This window comes from Hippoglossus stenolepis, chromosome 10 (assembly GCF_022539355.2).
Source record: "Hippoglossus stenolepis isolate QCI-W04-F060 chromosome 10, HSTE1.2, whole genome shotgun sequence".
NCBI lineage: Eukaryota > Metazoa > Chordata > Actinopteri > Pleuronectiformes > Pleuronectidae > Hippoglossus > Hippoglossus stenolepis.
The window spans coordinates 8,470,065-8,487,503 of record NC_061492.1 but is presented as its reverse complement, the minus strand read 5'-3'; the positions used below and the strand labels follow the sequence as shown (position 1 = coordinate 8,487,503).

Genomic DNA, 17,439 nt, shown 5'->3' with positions numbered 1-17,439 from the left:
ACATGTGGTGTCCACCAGGCTGTGGTGAGCTCAGAGGACATGTGCGTGTGGGAGGACAGAGGAGCTTAGTGTCAGATGTGACCAGATGTAGAAGAAAGGAAAAGGAGGGGCGTAACAATATGTCGATTAAGTGATTGATTGAAAACACTTTTAAATTAACGATTTATACTTTTTTCATTATTTGGCAAATAAAATTACAAACATTCAATTGGATCGGACTTCTATCATGTGACATTTGTTGCTTGATAAGATCTTTCATGTGGCAAATGGCATCTGTCCCAATTTCCAGACATTTTATGGTCCGAATCATCAGTTTATTTGATATCATAATCTTGGCTTTCAGCTACGAAGGGGCCCTGGGGCAGATCGTTTGAACTGGGCTCCTAGTAAACACTAAGATTGGTCATGTGTCTATTAAACTCAATTCCAGAAAACAAACTTGTAACATCTGTGAAACATTGAGGCAACGTGAAACAATAAAATTAAATACAATATCAACAGAAAGACGGAACTTAAAGAAAACTGTGTGATACTGATGCATTTTCCCAAACAAGTTTTCAGTTGAAGTTGCACAAACCAGTTGATGCACACAAACAGCCTGAAGGGTTTGAGGCCCCTAGAGCTCAGGGGCCCTGAGGCAGCTCCCTGCTTTGCTCAGGTGATAATCTAGAGGCTGTAGAATGTCCACCATAAGCAAATTCCCCCAAATAATATATTTTCTGATTAACTGTCTGGTCTCCAAAGTCCCAGAAATGAGCAGAGAATCAGGAGTTCCAGAAAATCCAAATAAGTGTCTCACCATTTCTTGTTTTGTTTGACCAATGGTAACAAAATCTATAATCCATTTACAATAACACGCGAACAGAGAACAGCAGCGACTCCTCACCTCTGAGAAGCTGTGATAAAGGAGCATAAGAAACATGAAGCCCACACAACACATACTGGAAAACACCACCAGTGAAAAGAGGAATCCCAACACGCAGAAGCCAACTCACTAATGTTTTAAAAAAGACTCTTTGATCTCAGCCTGATCTTCTGTAGACAAACACAAAGAGGAACACAACTGAGATAAAAGCGTCTATTTAAAGAAACGTGTTGTTTGTGTGCATCCCTTTGCTCTTTTTTTCAGGAAGTTGAGTCGATTTGCTAAATAAATTATTCACATGTTGAGCAGAGGATTAAATTGGTTGACACTTTCAACCTTTATTACGATTTCTTACTAATCGCTTCATTAGTGTTTAATGAATCAATTACCAATGCCTTATAGATCAATTATCCTGCGAGTCATTGATTAGAACTATTAACACGTAGCACTAATTCATAATACATTACAATAATACATTTACTCACGTTGTTTCTCACAATTTTGAGGTACTTGTACTTTGCATTTATACAATACTGGTTAGATATTTTACTTTTATTCTATTTTTATCATTACCTTTCACTTAATAATTACTTTGCCGTTTCAATATGTCACATGCTGCAAAATCTGTGATGATTACACATTAATGCATCAATAATCATAATCCAGTGATATAATATACATTATACTAAAATGTGTCATTCATCAAATTTAGTTAATTTAATTATATCATTATTGTGAATACAGGACTTGACAGAATATATTAGACTGTGGTATTTGCAATTTTTACTGGAAATAGTAAATCTGTTATCGTTATCAAAGCCATTATTTACAGGTCTTTTGTTGTTTTGTTTCATTAATTTGTATTATTTCAAACATGTAAATAAAAAAAGAGAATTTGACTAATCAAACCAAATTTATTGTTAATTATTTTTTCTTTAAACCACATCTAACTAATCATGATTTAGTGAACTGTGCAGAAAGTATTGGTATATTTGGAAGAGTGGTTTGGCCTAACTGATATCTGCCCGACATGAACTATAAGTTATGACAGGTGGTTTCAGGTGGAGGACGAGCGCATGACCTGGGGAATCCATCCACCTGGGGAAATCATGCACGCCGAGATCGTGGAAAAAGCACACAGGCAATTCCAGCCTGACTAAACACACATCACATCATCAACCCAAAACCACTCAAAGGGAAAATATACAACCCTCAATCCTTATCAACCTCATTTACCATCAGCCAATGCTGGGTTCCCACCCCGGGGGCCTGCTGATTGGACCGATCTCCCTGACTGAGCTTCGTTTGAAAAGAAAAAGAATCCGAACTGGTCATTTTGCTCTGTCACAATATCACAATAAACATCTGCAAAAAAATATGCCTGAGACATTTTTTGCAGCTAATCACATCTGGGATGCTGGTGGAAGGGGGAAAAAGAAACGGTAGAGTCAGCTGTTTTTGGTGGAGCCACTGGGATGTGATCCACACCCAGCAGTGGAAACACCCCTTCCACTCGTAGATGTGATTAGTCAAAACATGCTCCACCATAATGGCCCGTGGGAATCACACACAAATGCCTGACAAGTAGTTTGGGTTGCATTGGAAGGAGACGAGCAGGACTCAGTGCTGGCCACCAGCGGTAGTAACGCGAGAAGCAGCGTGAACCACCAGCAGCGGTTGATCTGATGGTTGTCAGACACTCCTGGTTTCTCACAAGTGACTCAGTGTGGAGTCTTGCACAACTCAAACCGTTGATGACTAAAATGTGGGAGTAGCGCTCACAAATAAGATGAGGAAATCCTTTTATCGATTTCACAATAGTTAAAAAGAAGTTCCACATGAATTGAATTTCAGATTGAATTCAGGAGAACGATTCTGTTTACAGGATTTATGTCCATGTTTTTGTACAATAGACTGTAAATAAAGAGAAATGACAAAAGTGGAGCCAAGGCTTCTCCATTGCCCCTTGCTGGCTGCCTGCAGTATAGATCATAAACCTCCTCCATGTTAATGAATGGGGTCGCGCTGAATTGTCCAGTTATTTGGGTTTTAAGCTGTTTTAATTTAATTTGATGCTATAAAAAGGGTGAAATTTCACAATTGATAGCTGATACTGACTCGTGAAAGGACCTCGCTGCCATTCCCCTGTTCACTACTGTGCAGGCTCTAGCTTTTTGTCTTTTTGAAGTTAATTATACAATTTCCGTGTTTGTTTTGTATGTAAAGATAAAAGACAAATATTTTACAGTGAAAACTGAGAAAAAATGCAAAGGATGTTATACTTTATATTGTTTTGTACCAAAATTTTTACAATTCAAACACCTTTAAAAATACATGTTTTAAGAAGTAGAGATGGGAATATGTAAAGAAATCTCAGTCATCCAGGTCAAAATATCTTCCGAGGTTCTACATGGACTTACAGGTATCAACAGCCATTCACACCTTGACTCAGGAGACCCACGTTGGCCAGGGCGTTCAACGACCTGCATGTATAACATAACAACTCTCAAGATAAGTAACAACCCACAGAGGTTAAATACCTGAAACCTCCCACTGTACTACATTAGAACTGAAGAAGCCTCTTGGATGAGAAAAGAAATGTCTTCAAGAAACACTTGCTTGAATTACTCCAAAAAACCCTTAATGTGATGTCAGTGGGAACATTTTCAGATTTTATACCAGGAAAACTAAATTATTTCATTTTAATGCATTTTATAATATAAATGTTGATCGGTTCTCATTAGACTGAGAGCTACATTAAAAAAGTGACGTGTCAACTCCAGTTTGTCATAAATACCACCAACTAAAGCGTTTCAAGATTTGGGTAAAAATGCAGGAGCCACTTAAGAGTTCTATCATTTCAGTTTTTGTTGTTTGAAATCACTGAACACATTTATGAATAATGAAATCACCACAAAGTAAATGCTACACAGAGCCTTCTGGGCCACAGATGGTTTGGGGCAGCATGGTGATCCATCCTCGCCTGAAGCAGTTTATTGTTTATATGCTTTAATAAATTTTGTAAAGACTGAAAATTAATCTGTAAATTAAGTAACTACAGCTCTTAGATAAATGTAGTTGGAAAGTAGTTACTTACACCTGGATAGTAGGAGGAGGTGGAGACGTGTCGTCCATCTCTACGGAACGTAACAGTGATCGCCCACCTATAGAACGACTCTGGTTCCAGAACAAAATGTATCATCAATTTTGTCCATTGAAGCTTCAGAAAATCTTTATTAAAAGAGCTTTTAGCGTGGAACCAGGCTGATCAGCCATGAGATGACAAAACTTTTCATATAGTGTGTAGTATCGCAATCTGGTGTAGTAGAAGCGTTAGTGTTGTCAGTGATATGGTACAGTGTTTCATTCCTGACTGCAATTATGGGAAATCATGGTTTTCTCTGAATGATCGTAGACAGTCATAGCGGACATGATTTATGATACCTACCTACCTACTCACCTACCGACCTGCCTACCTACCTTCTTACGTTCCTACCTACCTACTTACGGAAGGTAGGTAGGTAACTACCTACCTTCTTACACACCTACCTACTCACCTACCTAGTTACCTACCTACCTTCTTAACCACCTACCTACCTTCTTACGTTCCTACATACTTACCTACCTACCTACCTACCTATTAACCTACCAACCAACCTAGCTACCCACCTACATACTTAACCACTTATCTATCTATATACATCTATCTATCTATCTATCTATCTATCTATCTATCGACACTTTCTATTGGCTGTGTGCGGATGACGCGGTCGTTACGTGTGAACCAGTAAATTAAAGCGACTCTCCCTTTCACCGTGTTTTCATAGAGAGAGCGAGAGAGAAGAGAAGAGAGAGAGAGGCTGGTAGAAAGGTAGATCTCTTATTCTTCTTCTTCTTCTTCACGCTTCATCCGGGGATCGCAGCTCCATGGAGACGCAGTGAGTCTGTGCGGCGGAGCCCAGAAACCAAAGTAAAGTAAACGGGGGAGGGTCGGCCACGGGAGGGGGGGTGTCAGCGAGCGAGTCACAATGCGTCTTTCACGGTGTTGAGCGGTCGCGGTGAACGATGAGCCAACTTCGCCGGTCGCCTCTCAGCGGACTGAGCCACTCTTGAGCCCCCGAAAAATAACACAACGAGCCCTTCCTGGCGGCGGGAGGAGAGCGAGCATGAAGAAGCCGAGCGCCGCGCTCCCTGCTGTCGGCTTGACTGGGAAATGGTAGCGTGCTGTGGGGACCGCACTGGGAAGGAACATGGTCGAGAGGAGCAGCAAATTCTTGTTGATCGTCGTCGGATCCGTGTGTTTCATGCTGATTCTCTATCAGTACGTGGCCCCCGGGGTGATCAATTTCGGCTCCCCGCACGGTTATTTCACGGAGGAGGACGAGGGGGACATCTTCCCCACTCCGGACCCCCACTACGTTAAGAAATACTACTTCCCCGTCAGGGACCTGGAGAGGACGATCGACTTCCAAATCAAAGGCGAGGACGTGATCGTGTTTTTGCACATCCAGAAGACCGGGGGGACTACGTTCGGCCGGCACCTGGTCCAGAATGTCCGCCTGGAGGTCCCCTGCGACTGCAGACCGGGCCAGAAGAAGTGTACCTGCTACCGGCCGAACCGCAAGGAGACCTGGCTCTTCTCCCGGTTCTCCACCGGCTGGAGCTGCGGCTTGCACGCCGACTGGACCGAGCTCACCAACTGTGTGCCGGGGGTCCTCAACAAGAAGGAGAACAAGCAGATGAACCTGAGGTAAGACCGGGGGAAGTGTTCTCCCTTTTATTGGCTTTTTATTGTGAGGAAGATAAAGTGTGTGGAAGTAACCTGTAGTCACAAAGTGGGAACCTGTAATGATTACATCACTTTAACTTTAAAACTTCAGTCCCTTCTTATCAAATCTCATTTTAGATAAGTACTCCAGGGATGCCCCAGTGTAGAAAATACACCTGAAGGGTACAACAGTCAATAAACTCAAAAGCCGCATTTCTGCAAAATGAGTAATCACATTAAACAACACAAAAAAAATCAAGTTAAACAAGTGTAAAATAGCTAAGTTACCACGATTCTCTGTCCTACACTGTGCGTGTCTGTGTCTGGTTTACAAAACAGCCTTTAATGCAGGCTCGTTCCTCTGGAGAGGTCATTATAATAGATCAGATGGTAAAATGTTAAAGCGTTTCTTCGCACAAAATCTCAAAACTTTACATGAGTGTGCAACGGATTTTTAGTCAAATTTATACCAAAGGAATGTAGCAGGGACACAGCCTAACAGGAGGCAATAGCAATAACCTCATATCTGAAGACTGTGAACACATTCAAGTCCCACTATGTGGTTAATTGGTAATGTCACATTTGGTTTTCCTAAATCACAGGGTTCTCTCTTCATCGGGTCATTACTGTGTCGTCGGGTGGGGAGAACAGAGTGGGAAGGTTTGTGTGCGGCTTTCTGAAAATAGCGGGCTTGATAATACGCGTTGAGAGACAAATGTTGATTGACAATTCAGCCCAGTGCTGTCACAAATGCCACAGGAGCTCAACAGTGGCTCCGACAACTGTTGATGGGAGCCAGTGTCGGGTTTGCCCTCCCAGTGAGTCCCACACTGAGGATTTGGCTGAATTTATTTGCGGGCACTGCATCCAGGAAAAGTACACTTCAGTAATAATCCCCTCGCATTGGCTGCAAGGTATCCAGACACAATGTGCAGCCTTATTAAGTTATAAACCATTTTCCTCTCCGCGGCCCCCCCTTTGTTGTTGCCAACACATTGCATCCCTCACACAGACATATTGACGGCTGTATCACCTTCCATTTCACTGCACCCTTGTGGGTAAAGAGTACGCTTGCTGAATGGGGTGTAGTGTCTTTGTCTTGCCTGGGCTTGTTCAATATTTAATTCTGGCTGTGGATGATCAATAGGACAAAAAAGAGGGTTAGAAAAAAATGTGGGGTTTTTAGAGAGAAAAGAAAGAAAGAAGGGTTTTCCAGCCCTGTGCCTATCTGTCTGGCAGCCAGGGGCGGTGGAGGTGTCGGGCCGGCTGCTCTGCTTCCCATGGCAGCTCAAACTGGGGGATCAGAGCTGCAGGCTGGGCAGGGCAGGGCCGGTAGGAGGGGGGTAGAATAGGGGGGGGGACTCTGCGGGGGTTTGGCTCCGCTCTAATCCGGGTGATTATTACCGCTGGGGCACACACACATACACACCAGCGCTGGTATTTGCTGCTGGCGTCAGTCCTGATTCCCGTGGTCTCCCCCCGGTCATAGGTGATAACGCGTCCGGCCATTCTACATGGCGCTGAGATATCACAGTGGATGCAGGATAAACGGCCTTTCATCACTTTGTGAGCACTTTTTCAAAGCCCAGATGTGTGTGCGCGTTTGTGTGCACCTGAAGAGGCCAGGGGAACAGAAAGAGACAGCAAGGCAGAGTGGATGAGAGCGATCCACTGTGCGAGTGTGAGCGCAGCAGAGAGAGGATCTTGCCTCTGGTATAATCGACTATCCTATCACTCCTGACAGAAGAAACAAGGGACTATAAGCTTAATAGCACCCTGAAGAAAAACAATGCTGCTCCGTATTACACGCAGCTCCACTTCCACTGGGACGAGAAGTGAATCGCTGCGGCAATGAACTATGAAGAGAAACTGAAAACACACTCTGCGTTTCTCCTCCTATTTTTGTTTCTTTTTCTGACTCATCGCCCGCTCCTCTCCGTGTCTCCTTCTGTCTGAGTATGTTAGAAGTCCTCGGCTCCCTCTTTGTTTGGCTCTCTCGTGTCGGGGCTGCGGTGCTTGTTTAGGGACATTTGTCTCGAGGGCAGTGGCAGTGTGGTGAAGAGGCCAGGGAAAGTGTGAAAAAGATCATCTGTGTTTACTGAGCAGTGGTGAGGGATTTCTTGGCACGGTGTCGTATGCGTAGCTTTGAAATCGGCCGTGCGTATTATCAGTGTGGCGGAGATAAACAGTCTGTTGCTCCAGTCGATTTCAGTGGCTCACACATACCTGCCCACATAAGAGGAGGAAATGGTTTGGAGCTGTGTCTTGAACTTTGAGGAAAAGGGGTTGGGGGGGGGAGACCAAGCTGACAATCTAGAAATCTCTGACCACGGCAGCAGCAGCAGCAGCCACAGTTCTTGTGCTGAGATCCGTCGTTTCTCTCTCTGCAGCTGTGCTCTCATCCAACTGTCAAGTGCATTTTACACAAACGTTTCAAACGCTGCAAAAATCAAACATGAATTAGGAACATTTCCATCAGCTGGATTCCAGCACATAAATTCCACCTAATCTAAATAACAAAAAAACACCCGTCCACAGAGTAAAAATGGAAATTCAAGACTTTTAATATCTGTATTTAAGAATTGATCAGTACTGGACAAGTTGCAATGCAAATATTGTAGTTTTTTAATTTGATGATTTATGGTTCGGGCTATAAATGATTGTTTTCATTATCAATCAACTGTTTCTAGAGCCCAGGTTGACGTGCTCACATTGATTGTTTTGTCCAAACATCAACAGACCTCAAATTTATTCCATTTCCTGACATAGAAGCACAAGAAATCTATTTATGCTTGCCAACCTGGAACTTATGTGTAAACTGTAAAGCACAGTATAATGGCAGCGTAAGCCTGACAATTTCCCTTTCAATGAATGAGAGCGACAGTTGTTCTGGTATTTCTTAGCTTTCTGAATCTGTACAGCTTCTATTGAACTGTTTTATGTTAATACTGTAACATTCACAGGGCCTGTTGTTGGCTGTATTATGTCATGATTCTGTACGACAGCCTGCTGCACGATTTCTGCAAAATGCTTCTTCCTCACGAGCATGAAAGCATTTTTTTCACACAAATTCAGTTTATCATAAATTGTGGGAGAAAGAAAAAATAATTCTACAATGGATTAGGTTCAGTTTGGTCCGGTGACAAATGTCTCAGCTTTAGAGGAAGGAGCATTAAGAAGGCGCCTGCGGCACTGAGATGAATGGTCGGAAACAGGAGAAACAGGTCCGTCTTTGATTTGTGATGAGGTGAGATGGAGATGAACTGTGGCATTGTGGGAGAAAAGAGCCCGTACTCAGCAGAGCGCCGCTCCGAGTTGATTTGCCATTTGCCACCTTTTATATCAATTTTTATGTTCTTCACTGATCCCACAGGACCCCCTGCCTGCACACACACACACACACATTAATGAGTGTGTAAAACAAACACTCAGACCCTAATGCAAGGCCTTAGAAACGAGGCCTCTAATTGGTTAAGGAGGTTCCTATCACTTTGCTCAAATTACACACTCTCAGATGGGGATACCATCTGTCGTGTGTGTGTGTGTGTGTGTGTGTGTGTGTGTGTGTGTGTGTGTGTGTGTGTGTGTGTGTGTGTGTGTGTGTGTGTGTGTGTGTGTGTGTGTGTGTGTGTGTGTGTGTGTGTGTGTGTGTGTGTGTGTGTGTGTGTGTCACATCTCGAGAGTGTGTGTGTTTGTTTTTAATCCTAGTGTGTCATAGAGCGTCTTGGTAGGCGAAGTGATGGGTCTAATTTTACTGCCTCTATCTCGGTCCTCTCTCAAATCGCTCCCTGCTTCTTTTTTTTCTCTCTCTCTCTCTCTCTCTCTCTCTCTCTCTCTCTCTCTCTCTCTCTCTCTCTCTCTCTCTCTCTCTCTCTCTCTCTCTCTCTCTCTCTCTCTCTCTCTCTCTCTCTCCTGCCTCCTCCTCCTCCTCATCCCCTCTGCTTCCCCTCTAAAACACTTTCCCTCCTTCTCCTTCCATCCTTCCAACCCTCCGTGATGGTGTCACTCTCTAATCAAACAGCAGGCTTGCTTTCTGCTTGGTGGCTTTATGGCCGGGGGCTCGCACTCTCGCTCTCTCTCTCCTTCACTTTCCCCCCCCTCTCTCGATTTTTCTCCTCTCTCCATCTCTACCCCCTCTGTCTTTCTTTCTCTCCCTTTCCCTCCGAGCGTGACTACTGCATTAGAGGAAATGTCTTTTCATGGAAGATTTGCTGCAATTTCCAAAATGGCCGCTTTGCCTAATGGACAACTGCCTTGGTTCTAATGAATGATTACATGTATGAGGAGGGGGGTTGCAGGACGATGGGGGCAAGGAGAGGGGACAGAGGAGAGGGGGACAGAGGAGTAAATGGAGGCGATGAAGAGTAATATGAGGAAGATGATGGGATGAGTGTGGGACAAGAGGCAAGCTGTCAGGGTATGATTGAAAAGATAAAAGATGGAGGGGTGAAAACGTTTCGTTTCATTGCTGGGGAGGGGGCTAGTCAATTAGCACGGTTGTCAGGCAATGGGCATTACTCTGCTTTCAATGGGTCTGTTTTAGATTCACAGCACAAATCACTGCTGTGTGTGTGTGTGTGTGTGTGTGTGTGTGTGTGTGTGTGTGTGTGTGTGTGTGTGTGTGTGTGTGTGTGTGTGTGTGTGTGTGTGTGTGTGTGTGTGTGTGTGTGTGTGTGTGTGTGTGTGTGTGTGTGTGTGTGTGTGTGTGTGTGTGTGTGTGTGCAGTGGCATGAGAGTGGATGCGTGTGGTAGCCCAGCATGGTGCCAACCAGCACAACTCAGAATCCAGATGAACTCCAGGAAGCTGCAGAGGCAGCCCTTGCTGATTGGCATATAGCACAAATGTGTGTGTGTGAGATTCTGTGAGTGAGTTGTGTGAATGTGACCATGTCTATACGCGTGTGTGCGCGCGCGCGCTCATGTGTAGCCAGGCAGGTCGGTGTTAATCCAATCAGATTAGCCGGGTTTAAGCGCTGGCGGCCAGGCGCTCCAAAGCTGGTTACGTCCGCTCATCCTGCAACTGCGGCTGCACCACGTTCCAGCATTCCCAACAAACATTCCCACATCCCTCCAGCCACTCATTCCCCGCCTGTTTACCAGGCTCAAACAGAATAAGTCTGCCTCTCCGACTGGAAACCTGGCTCTAGCTGGGATTACTAGCGGTGGTTTAACACCTGCAACACGTGTATGTTGAGTATGTGAGGAATGAGTGCACAGGCAGAGGCATTCAAGTGCATTTTGTGACACTAAGTCAGAAAATAGGATGCTTTTTTTGAATGTTCGCTTCACATTAACTGGACTTTTTAGTCTGCTCAATGTGAATCAATGGTAATTTGAATCTAATTTAGTAAAATAATAAGCAAATGCTGGTCACAGACTCCACATTGTTGACTGGTGAGTCTGTCTTAAATTGGTCATTTGGCCTCTGATTACACTTAACTAGCATGTCTTGTCAACGCGGGCAGTCAAGGCATGTGGACGTCCACATAGGGATCCGTGTGTCCGCTAGCGGTAATGGGTGATTGGTGACATTTTCATCACTAGAACCATAACGGACATCAAACTATGAATTCGTCTTTAATAGGTAAAATTACCCAAAATGTCTTGAAACAGTTTCTAATTTCCAAACTTGCTAATCATCCCATGACTCTTTAAATTCATATTATGTCCCTTTGGTGGTTTCCCGACCCACAGGTTGGAAATCATCTTCGGTTACAGCTCTGCTCAGTTTGCTTATAATGACAATCACCTCATCAACAACACCAGTAAGGTGTTACTATATAATGTTGTCTGTTATAGGCTTAGATGTTATGTTGTCTGCGAGGCAAAATAAATGATCATTATTCCTACAATGGTGTATTGCTCACTGATTATAGCCTTAAATTCAACACCAGATCAGCTCACCAACTGCTGATGATGTGGTTGAGTAAGTGGCTCTTCATGCTTTATGCTCTGCCCTTCACAATGCAGGGAAATGCTGGTCAACTCACACACAACCTCACACATAAAAGGGTGAGATATGGCCCCTATGTGTTTTCTTCTTCAGTAGCTTGAGGCGGGTGTTGACAGGGCTCTCTTACCTACACCACCGCTTCCTCTCCACTACAAGAGTTCAGCTGAGGTTCAGCCTCGGGTCACCATAACTTACAAGCCCAACCTCGCAGTTCAGAGCTGAGACACTTGAGCTCAAGAGGGGTACGTGGTTACATACGGGGCAGTGGTTTGACTCGCTGCCATTCCGAGCGTCTGCAGCCATTTTGCCCCGCAGATTGACTGAATGACCCCGATTAAAGTCAAACTCTTGCTTAAAGTCTGTGGTGTTCTTGTATTCATTGTAGGATCACAGAATCAACATCAAACTGAAACTGTCCAGAATACAAACCAGTACGGTCAAGTTGAGTTAAGGCCGACATCACTATTGATTTGCTCCAGCTGTCTCACCTCAGTGCATCTTAAAGACAGAACAAGGAGAGGGATTCGCCTGACCGCTGACGACTGTCTCTGCTGGTTCTCCGTGAAGGGTTATCTCTGCTCTGCCTGCAAGCCTTCATTATTGATTAGCCATTATGGATTGGCAAGGGTTTTTCATGGATTGATAAAACTTTGAACGACGCTGACACAGAGCGGAGCCTTTCCGGCTGTACGCTCAACAAAGACAGCAGACAGGGAGGGAGAGCGAGTAGTAAAGAAAAGCCATACTGATGCATTTCCTAATCATTACACAGCCTCTGTGACTCCGTGTGTCACTCTGTCTCTTCCACGCTAAGCTGCCAACTGTCAAATGTCGCCCCCTCCACCTCCTCCCACCACCGCCACCACCACCAAACTGATTCCGCGGCCCTGTGGACAAATAGCCGTGCGGGGAATGATTAGCAGACATTTCTATGGCTGGTAATGAGGGGTGCTACGCCGCAGCAGCTCCACCAACAGGATTACCGCCCATTGATTAGCCTAGCCTAGCATTAGCCTTGCTAGCCAAAAGCGACATGACTGATTAGTGGACATTTCTGTGGCCGTTAATGAGTGGTGCTGTGGAATGCTAGAATGAGAATGGGATTACAGGCCATTAATCAGACAAGAGGCAAGCTGCAGTCATTAGCCGGCCCAGCGGCAATGTCAGCGCGTCTATAGCTGATCTCAGATCCTGGTTTCTGAATCAGGGTTTGGCCTCGTCTCTCGTCTGATTCTCCTGCCACATTATCGACCCTGAGTGTCTCTTTTACCACCCACACCCCACAGTGCCTTATTGTTTGATGGCCCTCCCCCCTCAATCCTTTCCCTCCTTCTGAGATGGAGAAGGACAGACGAGAGAAAGACATCCCCGGGGACCGCTCTGTGCGTTCATTAACCGCACTGTCCTCTCATGTCCCTTGGATGTGACGAGTCCAGACAGGATGTGACCTGGCAGCTTCTCACCATCCCTCCGTCTGACGTCCTCGCATTTGCTCTATAAACAAACAAATGAATGCATCTATTTTCTGCATGCATGTGTTTATGAATAAATGCATCTATTCATGAAGCTGGTGTGTTGCTGTGGGAGAGTGCTTGTGTTTGTGTATGAGTGTGTGTGTGTGAGCGAGAGATGGCCAAAGGAGGCATGTGAACGGAGAGAAGAGGCTGACAAGCGTGTTAATTGAATTGTGGGAAAAATGCAAATCCCGTACTGCCTCTTTGAATTAGGGGGAGGAGTTTTTACTGATTTGGACTGTCTCCTGTTTAGGCGTGCACACAGACACAGTAGGTTAACTTTTACTAATTCTCAAAAAAGGGAATGAATGATAGCGTTGTGTCTGCATCGCTCCACGCCTCGTTGTGTTGTTTTCCCATCAGGTCTCTCCATTTTTCTGACCGTGATGCCATCCCACGACCTCGGTGTGTGTGTGTGTGTGTGTGTGTGTGTGTGTGTGTGTGTGTGTGTGTGTGTGTGTGTGTGTGTGTGTGTGTGTGTGTGTGTGTGTGTGTGTGTGTGTGTGTGTGTGTGTGTGTGTGTGTGTGTGTGTGTGTGTGTGTGTGTGTGTGTGTGTGTTGTGTGTTTGTGTTGTGTGTGTGCGCGTAACTGTGCCACCAGAACAGCAAGTGCTGATACCATTCATGGAAAGACGGAGTGAAAGGAGAAAAGAAAAATACAGAGATTCCTCGTTCTGCTACACTTGGTTTGTCTGCTTCACTCCAGGGCAGAGCCGTGGATCGCCACAGTTGCTCCTTTTTGAAGCTGCACACGTTTTTGTGTGTGTGTGTGTGTGTGCTTGCCCATGTGTGTATGCTTGTGTGTGTGTGTGTGTGAGTGTCTCCCTCTGCCTTCATTTGTGCATTCAAGCGAGGATTGCATGTGTCCGGGTGTATGCCGTGTGAATGTGTGGTTTGTGGGATCGGTGTTCACTAGTCAGTCCGGTGATTTGATGTGTGCTCTGTCTGTTCTCGTACCCGAAGCTGAATCATATGAGCAAAATCTTGAATCACAAACTTCTAAAACCCATATTGGTATTGTGTTTATCTTCTATTTTCTGAACTGAAATCAGGGCATTACTTGGTGATCTACATTACATAAGGGTCTGTTTGAATCAAGCATTACACTTCACAAAAAGCATGAGGGTATGTGAATGCCGTTTCTTTCTTTAGAGCTTGAAGCCACATCTCACTTTGACTTGTGACAATTGCCAGCTTTAGATGAGGTTAAAAAAAAGCAAGACTGATTTTACTTGAAGATAAATAAATAATAAAACCAATTCTAGTAATTAAATCAAAAGCTATCATGACTTTTAAAATTAGCATTCTTTAGCATATCGTCTAACCCTTACTTTTGATATTTTAACACATTTATGACAACTTGAAACCTTTTGTCATTTATCAAAGTTTGTTTCACCGTCCCTCTTACTATTTTCCATATGTACAATTCTCACCATCACTCTCCTCTTTTGTATTCGCTGGTGTCTGAAAACACACTTTTATTCCTCACTTACATTTCAGACGTGTCTGAACTAGTTGTGGTTTTCTCAGCTCGCCAATAGACTGGTTTCTTTTGTCGCACCATGACGGTGTTAACTCTGCATTGACGTAGGGCTTATGGGAAATTATGTTTGTCAAAAGCATTTATATTAGGTCATTTATCTTAAAACTACATAACATATGAAGTGATCCCTTCAATAAAGTGTTTAGAAAGACTCAATTCACTGCATGGGGTGATTTTTTTTTTTTTACATTATTACAAATGTCAGTGTTATTCTTGACGTGAAGGAAGTGGAGGAGTTTGTACCGCAGGAACCGATCCTGGAAGCTCTGCTTTCTCTTCAGCTCGCTGTGTGACTCACAAGGGATGCTTCTTCTTTTCGGGAAAACGTCTTTAGTTGAGCAATGCGCACTAGTTCAGACTTGAATGTGCAGTAAGGATGGTCACCAGTCAGCAAACAACCAAAGCACCCCCTCTTCATATACAAACTCTTTTTCTAAGAAACAGAAACAACATCACCTCATCTGGAAACTTCAACACTAATCGTTGTGGAGTCAAGCTTAACGGTGAGAAAGTAGGACAGGCCTGTAACTGCTGTAAAAAGCAATTGAGACAGTGAGGTGGTGTCATCCTGCTGAATAAAGGTCAGTGTTAAAGCTAATCCAGTTAAACTATTCTTAGTGTCTCTTCACCTCTTTGTCTCTCGCTGCGCTCTCTCTTCTCCTCCTCCTCTTCACCATGTGTGACACTGTCGATCTGGGCCACAAGTATTTAGGTTTCACCCCTTTTCTCTCTCTCTCTCTCTCTCTCTCTCTCTCTCTCTCTCTCTCTCTCTCTCTCTCTCTCTCTCTCTGCACTGTCATTCCCACCTTCAACAGCTGCCCCCCTTTTTCATACCCCGTTGCTTCCCTGGATTCCGGCTCTGTCAAAAAAACTTTCACCTCTTCATCCTCCCTGCCAGCGCGCTGTCGTTTTGGGTTCCCAACGCGTGTCAGCTTCCTCCAGAGAGAGGAAGTGATGCGTCAGGAAGTGCTTTTATCCGCCAGTGATCTGATCTGATGTGATATCGAGATAAACACAGTAGGAGTGCAGTGCTCTCTCTTGCTCACTCTGGGGAGCTTTATGATGGAGAAGCCCTATATAATTATATATCTACATACATATATTTCTGTCGGTGCTAACTATCCTCTTGTGAACAGATTAAATTACAACGGGGAAACTAGAGTGTTGGCCTTTTTATAGCCAGTCAGCTTCTCAACTAATTTAAAAACCTGCTGTGAAACCTAATAAGAACATGTTAAGAAATAGTCTTGTAAGAATGAAATTGCCAGTTTGATCCCTCAAGATATGTAAAATGTCCACTGACAGCCTCATGTAGTCAGTGTCTTTGAGAAAGAATCAAAACCTCCACCTGCTCCCATTTCCTTTTTACTTTATGTTAGGCTGGCACATAAAGGCTGGAAATCTATTGGATCACTTCCAGGAGCTGTGGCGCATGCGAAGTACACTGACATTCAGAGGATTAGTACACGAAAAAAAAGATACAGAATATATCAATATTTCAGAATTTGCCTTGGGTTGTCCTAACAAGCACACAGACTCGCTGTTAAGAGTTTAATAGGAAGGGAAAACCCAGTCCCACTGAGGCTAGACTATTTTGAGTAAGATCTTGAATTTAGAAAGCCTCTGTCTGTTAACGTAGATACAAATAGAGAGAAAAGGCTCATATACATCAAGTCAAATCATTTTAGATAGTTTGTCGATTTTTTTTTGGTGTCATTTCCAGATTGTTGGAGGAAGTGGAGACATGTTGTCCATCTTGATAAAACCTCCTGAGCTACAGCCACTGTTATGTGATGTAAGATAAGACAAACTTAAGTTTCAAAATCACTTTCCAACTGCTGACACGAGAATGTGTCTTTAGTGGATAAGTCAGTAGGCACCAGACTGGCTGATGGCGGTCTGAGATATTTGAATCACTTACAGTTCTTCTTTGGTTTCTGCTTGCTGTCAAAATTTGACTTGGCGGAGCATCTCCCTCTCTAATTACATATAATGGACAAATCAAGCCAAAACAATAACTATCAAACAGCTTTTTGACTGGCTGCCTGTCACTACGCTGTCATCTAAATGTCATATTCCCTACAGCAAATGGGCATAGACGCTGGTGTCATACCTTATTGAAAGCCAAGAAATTGTTGGTGGTAGCTCAAAAGGTTTAGAACAAATGTTCCCCTCACTACTGAGGAGCCTTTAAGTGCTGAGCACTGAGAAGCTTTTAGAAGGAACAGTGTCATTGCGAAGTAAGTTGTACCCAGAGAAGCTTCCGTTAGTCAACTAGGTATGATGTTTATACAAATTTAGGCTTTACTTAACTAGGGAAGTCAGTGCAACAAATCCTTATGTACACTGAAATCCTCGTGAAGGCAAAATCCTTATTTGTTACATAAAAATGGTACCAAGGGAGAGGGATTGTATTAGCTATGGGGGCAAACGTTTGTAATTTAGGGTTTCTGGGAGGGTTTCTATTAGATATCCAGGCCAAACCCTTTTTTTACAAACAGGAATACTTTTTGTAGGTGTTTTTGGTCCAGGTGACATTTTGTCCAATTTCCATTAACAGCTACGTATGAATGCAGATACATTTATTAAATCTTGTCCCTCGCCTACAGATTCTGCACATTCACATACAGAATATGTTTGTAGAGATTAGTAATAAAGTAGTTAATTAAACAAAGAAAAATATCAAGGATATAAGACTAAAATGATTATCATTTGCAGAAAGCACTTGTAAAACCCCCCTAAAAGGTGTAATGGTATAATTAAAAGTGTGGTAGCACTGTTAGGTGTATTGTTTCA

At 43.8% G+C, this 17,439-nt stretch overlaps 1 protein-coding gene across 1 annotated transcript in view; it reads left to right on the top strand.

The window, feature by feature from the left end:
• The first annotated feature begins 4,699 nt into the window (after nucleotides 1-4,699).
• The window catches only part of hs6st1a (heparan sulfate 6-O-sulfotransferase 1a), a 57,346-nt gene continuing 44,606 nt past the window's right edge, over nucleotides 4,700-17,439 (top strand). Inside the window, exon 1 of the mRNA XM_035168364.2 lies at nucleotides 4,700-5,615. Coding sequence (XP_035024255.1) covers nucleotides 5,116-5,615 — 500 coding nt within the window. The 5' untranslated portion in view covers nucleotides 4,700-5,115. The remainder of the gene's footprint in view (nucleotides 5,616-17,439) is intronic.